The following is a 7,076-nucleotide window of genomic DNA, read 5'->3' as shown; positions in this document are numbered from 1 at the left end:
TAACGCAAGGTTGATATTTAAATAGAAGTTTTCTTGCATAATCTGATAAAAAGAAGACATGATATCAACAATGCAATATTTAATCCTTTATTTCTTTATATAATCCAAACAACAACAACCATATATATATATGTATGTATATATATATATATATATATCTCACAAGACAATCACCAAAAAGAAAAAGAAAAAAAAAACCCAATATTCTTGGCATCATCTTCATTGAACAGCAAAGCACTTCAAATCATACACACCAATACTCAATCAGTGCAGCAGCGATAAAGAACATACTTCTCCATGGGTTTCTTACACTCAGCACAAGCCACCTTTTCTCCAATCATGCCTGTGTCACCCGGAAGTATAAGCTTGCTGCAATGCTCATGAGTCTGGTAGGGCAGCAGTGCTATCTCCAGCGCCGGAATGAACCCCACTTGCTCCACGTTGCCCTTCCAACTATCATACTTCATCAGACAATCCAACAGCTTCTTTCCCTGTGACTTTAGGACCTCCACCGAACCCCTGCTGATGATAGCCCAGCCTTCTTCACTACTATCAAAACTCAGCATCTGCATCACTTCTTGCATTATATGATCATCCTCAACTGTGCGGCCATGCTGCATCTTGGAATACCACATGCTCTCCAGACGTATCCAAAAGAACCATATCATGGCCAGCTCTTGCCAATACCCACTCAGTTTCTCATCTGCTATGACTGACATTGCTTTCTTGACCTTCTCTTTAGGGTTGCTCCTGCCTACGTAGACCATCTCCAATGGGATCTTTGCTTCTTGAGTGATGCGTCTCATTGTTGTAGTGAACCTTCTTATCCAGTCTATGTTATCTCCTCCATAGAGACACACATGCCTTCCTTCAGTCACCTATTATAATACACATATACATATAGTTTAGAAATAAAAGCACAAGAATGTTAATTATAAGAATATATAATTATATGCATACCCATTGAAGAATAGTAGGATCAATTTCATCGACTAATAATTCAAGCCTCCAAATCTCTTCCTTCCATAGAGCCTCCTCCCTGTTGCTAGTGAAAGGGTAGGCTATACTACCCCAAATCCACATCATATGCATTGCATTGGGGCACACCACCTTCCCCTGTGGATCCAACACCACCAACATTGGCTTCTTGTTAAAATGCCACACATTCCTTATGTACTGCACAACCGCCTTATCCAACAATGAAGGATGCACCAACGAGTACCATGGCATTGATGATGTCAAGCTATTGAAGCTCTCTTCTCTAGCATGTAGCCAAGGAACATGACGATCAATGATAGGGAGCCATACTATATCATAGTGTCTCTCAACCCTTCCTTGGTGTGTATCATTGTATATTTGAATCAAAACGAAAAGTTCTTCATGGGTGATATCGAGATCGGAAATGAATAACATGACTATCTTTCTTCTTAGTACTTCGACGCTGACTCTTTTCTTGGCGACGCCGTCCATGATAGGCAGGTCATCCTTTGAGTGCATGAGTGCCCTGAGGATCTTCATGTTGTCAAGGTGAATAGTTTCAAATAGTCTCACTAGTGTCTGGTAGGCCTCCATATGCTTCTTCTCACCTGTAAAAATGGTGAACATGAATAATTTCATGATTAATCCAAGTAAATGCACTGTGCATAAATGTTGAGATTCACTGACTGACCAATTTGTTGTTGACACGTGGTCAATTGCTTAATTAAGTGGCCGTAAATGTTGTTGATTTTGTGAGCCAAACTTGAGAGCTCCCATGCCTCAGTGGTGGAGCTAATGTACCTGATCATTAAAGTAATTTTTTTAGATTATTAGAGTAAGAGAGTTTCCATATGTTCCATAAATTCTGGTATGTATGAACATATAATCCTGATCAATTATGAAAATTTTTAAGAGGATGAACTAAATAGATATGTCTCAGCTAGTCACATTCTTCTAATATTTTAGTTAAAAATGAGCCATGTAAGATGACGACCCAATTAAACTGTATATATACTTATGTAATATAATTAAAAAAATCAATTAAAATGTTTGATGTTAGAAGTTAGAACAACTTACTCACGGCCAAGACCAATGAGGCCAACAATCTGAGAGGTACATGCAATGGCCCCTCTGATGGTCCAATAAACAGCAATTGGGATATGAGCCAAGGCCATGGCCATGTCCGGTGCATCATAAGATATGTACTCAGAGGGCAGCTCTCTGAACTCAACAATGCATTTGGCAACATCAAGCATTGCCTTTATAAGATTATTAATGGCATCAAACCTTGGCTTCAGGATATTAGTCTGTTCCAGTATGTTTGGGAGCTGCTTAAGCTGTGCCAATGGTTTGGCCAGAGGATTCACAGTGTGGAGTTGAGTAGTGAGCCAGAACTCGCCGTACCTCATGGTGAAGGCTGCCAGGACAAGGACAAGTTTGGCATCCCAAGTGTAGCTTGACAAAGATTGTAACAGAGCCAGTGTTGTTGCATGCGCATCTCCCCCAATTGAGCATTTGTAGTTTATCTGTTTTAATTATATATCAAATGAACCTTTTTTTTTATAAGAATATATATTGCTAGATTTTATTGATTACCTCGCTTGACATTCTATGAACAGTGTATGCAACAGCTTCAAGCATAGAAACAACTGCAGCACGATGGGTAGTTTGCTCAACCAGCTCCAGTTGAGTTTGTGGCATCTGCATCAGAAGAAACAAGATTTTGAGATAAAGAACATTGAACTATTAATCGTATGATTATTATTTATCATTCATACCAATATTAAAGAAGGGGTAGCTCGTTGCATGATGTCTTCAACAATATGCAGAATTGGCATAACATCCACCTCACGGCCATCCGGCGCATGTGTCGCCGTTATCTGCTTCATCACCGTGCTATCATCAGACGAGGAGAATAAGTGGCGTTCTCCCTTGATCAATTCCATCTTTTGCTGGGGAGACTTCTGCTTCATGACAGTGCTGTCTGACGACAAGAAGGGCTGGTGATCTTCCTTGATGAGCTCCGTGTTTGGCTGCTGCGTTATTGGCTTCATGACAGTGGTGCTGTCCAATGGCGATGCCAGCTGTGGCTTTGGCTGCTGCTCCAAAATGCCGGCCATCTCTTTAGAATATATATTGCTATTGCTTGTGTTACTTACTGGACTGTTTAGTTCACAAGTGATGGTGGAGAAGTAATAGCAACTTGGACAAGAATTTATAGCGCTAGAAAGGTAACAGAAATGGAATAAAGTTCTTGTGAACCCACTACCTTTGCTTCATATCCAGGGCTCCCATTTGTTGTTTATCACAAGCAATGCTTGAGCTTGTGGGCTCTGCTGGTTCTTTATAGTACCCTTTAAAGTAAATGGTATTGAGTGTGATTCTTTTTTTGATGAACTATTTCGGGAAGGGACTAGGTTTCATTGCTTTTGATATATATATCTGCATCTACATGAGAGTTTAATAACATTTTACTTTTAAAAGAGAAAGCATTGTCTGTGGATGACTGTTTTTTTTTTTTTAATTTTAATTTTAATTTTTATTTAAAAAAGAACTACTAAGTAGCTAAATTTATTAAAAGAAGAACAAACAAAGAAAACAACTAAGACATAAAAAGAGCCATAACAAATAGAAAAGGTTAAGAAAGAAGAGAACATAGTTATATAGCAAAGGAATTACAAGAAAGAGAAACAACTGTGCTTAACCACATCCATAAGCCATCTAGGGAGGTCTCTTTCGTGATAAAACAGTGAAATATCATAGCAGGATCTTCCATGAGAGCCAAATTATCAGCTACACAGTTCCAATCCCGTGGAATAACTTCGATGTTGAAATCGCTAAGATTGTAGAGACTTCTCAAATTGGTTCTCCATGAAGGATTTGAATTTCTTTCATTCAGAATCTGCTTGACTCCACTACAGTCGGTGAAGATGACAACAATATTGATATTCCGATTTGCAGCAATTTTGAGACCTAGCTCTATGACAACCATTTCAGCATCCAGCAGATTTTCAACAGTAATCCTAGAGAAACTTGTAACCTCGATTCTTTTGTAAGGATTAATGAGGAAAAAACCACCACCCCAGCTTGAGAACCATGCAACCAAGATGCATCAGAAAAAAGATAGTAATGGGACGGATAACTGTTAAGTATGTTGAGAAAGAGCATATCCTTCTGAAGATTAGCCTTGTGAATATACTCCTCCACTTGAGTTATCGTAGAGATGGCAATCCAATGAGGATCGAGTTATTGACCTTTAAATATGAGATTACACCTGGCTCTCCAAATGTTCCAAACAGTTGACTCAATGACATAAGCTGAACGTTTAGCTTTGGGAGTACTAATATTATCAAACCAATCATCAGAAATCAAATTGTTATTAGAGGATTTGAAATTTTGTAATATCTTCAATTTTCATTTAGAACATAAGGATCTTGGAGAAGGAATGGAAGAGATGATTAATTGTTTCCCTGTGCAGACCATAGATGGCACAACATGAGCTAGGAACCAGATTTAAAGAATTAAGAAAGTCTAGAGTTTTGATTTTTCCATAGAAGAACAACCAGGCAAAGAAATTAGCTTTTAGAGCTGCATTCCTAAGATTTTTCCACCCCCTCAAAGAGAAATCATCAGAAGAGGAATTGTTGATGTGGTTATAAACTTTAGAAACAACATTTCTGCCTTTCCCAAACCCAGGAATTGTGGCAAGTGAATCAATTTGCTTTAAATGCATATTCACAAGAATAAAAAGCTCACCCAAAAACTGTTGAATGCTAGTAAAATTTCAATTGACATCTCAAATGAAATCATTAATATGTAAATTGTCATCGACAAAGTTTATATTTACAAAAGTTGGCTTGAGATTGATAGGAGTTTCACAATGCCAAGGGTCCCCAAGCACAGAAGTATAATTTGGATTCACAATATTTAGACACAAATTAGATTTAATAGCATCCAAATTTTTGCAAAGGGACCGAAAAAACCAAGAACATTTAGGAGGGATTTTGAGGTTCCAATGTTGAACAAGGCCATATTTGTGCTCAAGAATTTCTATCCCAAAAGCATTGTCTTTGTTAAGAAATTTTAAACTATTTTTAGCTAAGCGGTGTGCAAATGCATTATATTCCTAATAGCTAAACCCTTGTCAGATTTATCAAGAGTAATTCTGTTCCAAGAGACTAGTGGAAGGCCACTTCCATTGCCATATTTAAGCCAAAGGAAATTCCTAGCTATTTTGGCAATTTGGTCAAGGATAGAATCAGCCAAAGAATAAACAGCTAAAGTATAAGAGGGGATAGTCATAAGAATGTTGTTAACCAAAATCACTTTGCCAGCATAGGAGATATGGAGTTGTTTCTAGAAAGAAGTAAAATGAAGCAAATAGTGCATAGAAGAGAAGTAATTAATATTCTCTTCGTTCTGAAATAAAAAAATAATAATAATAATAAAAGAAGTTTTCTTATACAAATTTTAGGATGAATATAGGACATTTCAGGAATGCTTCTGTGGGGTGCTCTATAAGCTGACACCACGACGGCGGACGACTGAAGCAACTAAAAGCACTAAGGGGGAGGTACCAGGCCAAAGATGTCATATGCTCAGTTGGTGAGAACCCCACCTTCGCAAAGGAAGAATAATAGGCAATCACACTCTTCCCCTGATTTGGTGGCACGAGGCTCTGACAGCTAGCAACTGGTGTAGCGACTTAGGTGGAGCCCATGAGTAGTAACCACCATGTGGTTCCCACACCCCAGTCAACTAGTCAATCTTGTGTTTTTCCCATCCTCCTTACTTTGCTAAGCCTTACCTTGACGTCATGTGAAGAAGAGTACCTCTCTCTCCACCCTGTGACCTAACCCGAACTTTAGCATTCCATAGCCATGCCTCCCCTCTCTTATGCCCAACTAGTGGCCACACCACGACGTGGAGATTCAGAGGCCTAAGCTTCAAAGAGACTAAGCTTCTCTCCTCTTCAGATCCCTGGTGCAGCCTTGGAAGTGTGTTCTGAATTACTGGGAGCTTGGAGGAAGTTCAAGGGTGATGTGGCTTATCTCCTATAGTTAACCAAGAAAGCAAGCTCCTTTCTTTGTTTCGACCTTAGATTGAATCTTCTATCTTGTTCTTGTTTTGTTCCTCTATATGAGATGATTTTTTTTTTTGGGTTGAGGGCCTCTTGAAGTTGTTTTGTAGAATGTGTTGTTTCACTTTCTTTTCATTGTGTTTAACATTATGCTATTAGCATCATGTCATGATGAACCTATAGGATTGTACCGAAGTGTTCCTATTGAAAAATAGTATTGATTGCCATGTATTTGACTATATTCAGCTATTAGCTTTGTTATCATTCTATGAAGAGCTATTGAAGACTTGCTCAATTTATAATCGCATCATTGGTCAATGAAGGTGATCGTGGCTTGGATTTGAGTTGATGGTAGATCTATGGAAGTTTCATGCTTGTGTTGCTGTCTTATTTACCTCACGCATCTAGGATGACATGTTTAATGGTTGGTTTCCTTGTGAGTCTAGTGCTTTTTTAGCATGTCCAATGGATGTTCCATTGTTAATTGATTGGATGTGTATTCTTGCCAAGTCACCATAATATTATATGCTCTTAGGTCCACTTGTTCTCCAACTAATGAGTATGATTTAAATCAGTGAAGAGTTTGCCTCCTACGCATAATTTTGGCTTATAGGATGTAGATATCAGCCCACTTAAGCTTTCCTTTCAAGTTTATTTTGTTATGCTAGGTGAAATTCTAAATGTGTATCAATGTGTTGAGACATCATTCTAGAAATTGGAAGATTTGTTCTTTTATTTTCCTTGTTTAAGCCTAGCTTGGTGCCTAGTTATAATTCTTTCTTCCTCTAAGCATTAGACTTGGGTTATGATATTCATAGGATATCTCAAGGAGGTTTGATTTGGCTTTGGGAGAGGGTTAGAGTAGGAGCTATTCCAAGTAAGTAATTCCACATATAGCTTTCAACCATATATAGAACAAAATATTAAAGAAGTTTGATTATTTTAGTTGTTGTTCTGTTTCTACACCATTTGATTCTAGTATTAAGTTAGAACAAAATAAAGGTTGTCCTGTGAGACA

At 38.1% G+C, this 7,076-nt stretch overlaps 1 protein-coding gene across 1 annotated transcript; it reads right to left on the bottom strand.

Annotated features, from left to right (window-relative positions):
- Positions 1 to 204: 204 nt before the first annotated feature.
- LOC120270129 (protein SIEVE ELEMENT OCCLUSION B-like) lies at positions 205 to 3,148 on the bottom strand. Its single transcript, XM_039277148.1, has 6 exons — positions 2,757 to 3,148; positions 2,575 to 2,679; positions 2,056 to 2,504; positions 1,670 to 1,779; positions 961 to 1,586; positions 205 to 878 (listed from the first exon to the last, which is right to left on the bottom strand). Exons 1-6 carry the CDS (start codon positions 3,096 to 3,098, stop codon positions 261 to 263), a joined length of 2,250 nt encoding a protein of 749 aa, XP_039133082.1. The 5' UTR covers positions 3,099 to 3,148; the 3' UTR covers positions 205 to 260.
- Between the last annotated feature and the right edge of the window lie 3,928 nt (positions 3,149 to 7,076).

The sequence above is a fragment of the Dioscorea cayenensis genome, chromosome 10, assembly GCF_009730915.1.
Source record: "Dioscorea cayenensis subsp. rotundata cultivar TDr96_F1 chromosome 10, TDr96_F1_v2_PseudoChromosome.rev07_lg8_w22 25.fasta, whole genome shotgun sequence".
Taxonomy (NCBI): Eukaryota; Viridiplantae; Streptophyta; class Magnoliopsida; order Dioscoreales; family Dioscoreaceae; genus Dioscorea; species Dioscorea cayenensis.
Note: the sequence above shows the minus strand (reverse complement) of the source record. Positions and strands in the feature narration are given on the sequence as shown.

Bases quoted from the DNA above. Each gene is read 5' to 3' on its own strand.
- LOC120270129 (XM_039277148.1), bottom strand. From the start codon at position 3,098: ATGGCCGGCATTTTGGAGCAGCAGCCAAAGCCACAGCTGGCATCGCCA. The intron at 2,680-2,756 runs GTATGAATGATA...CTTCTGATGCAG, and splicing joins CTACCCCTTCTTTAATATTG to ATGCCACAAACTCAACTGGA. The intron at 1,587-1,669 runs GTCAGTCAGTGA...CCATTTTTACAG, and splicing joins CACGTGTCAACAACAAATTG to GTGAGAAGAAGCATATGGAG.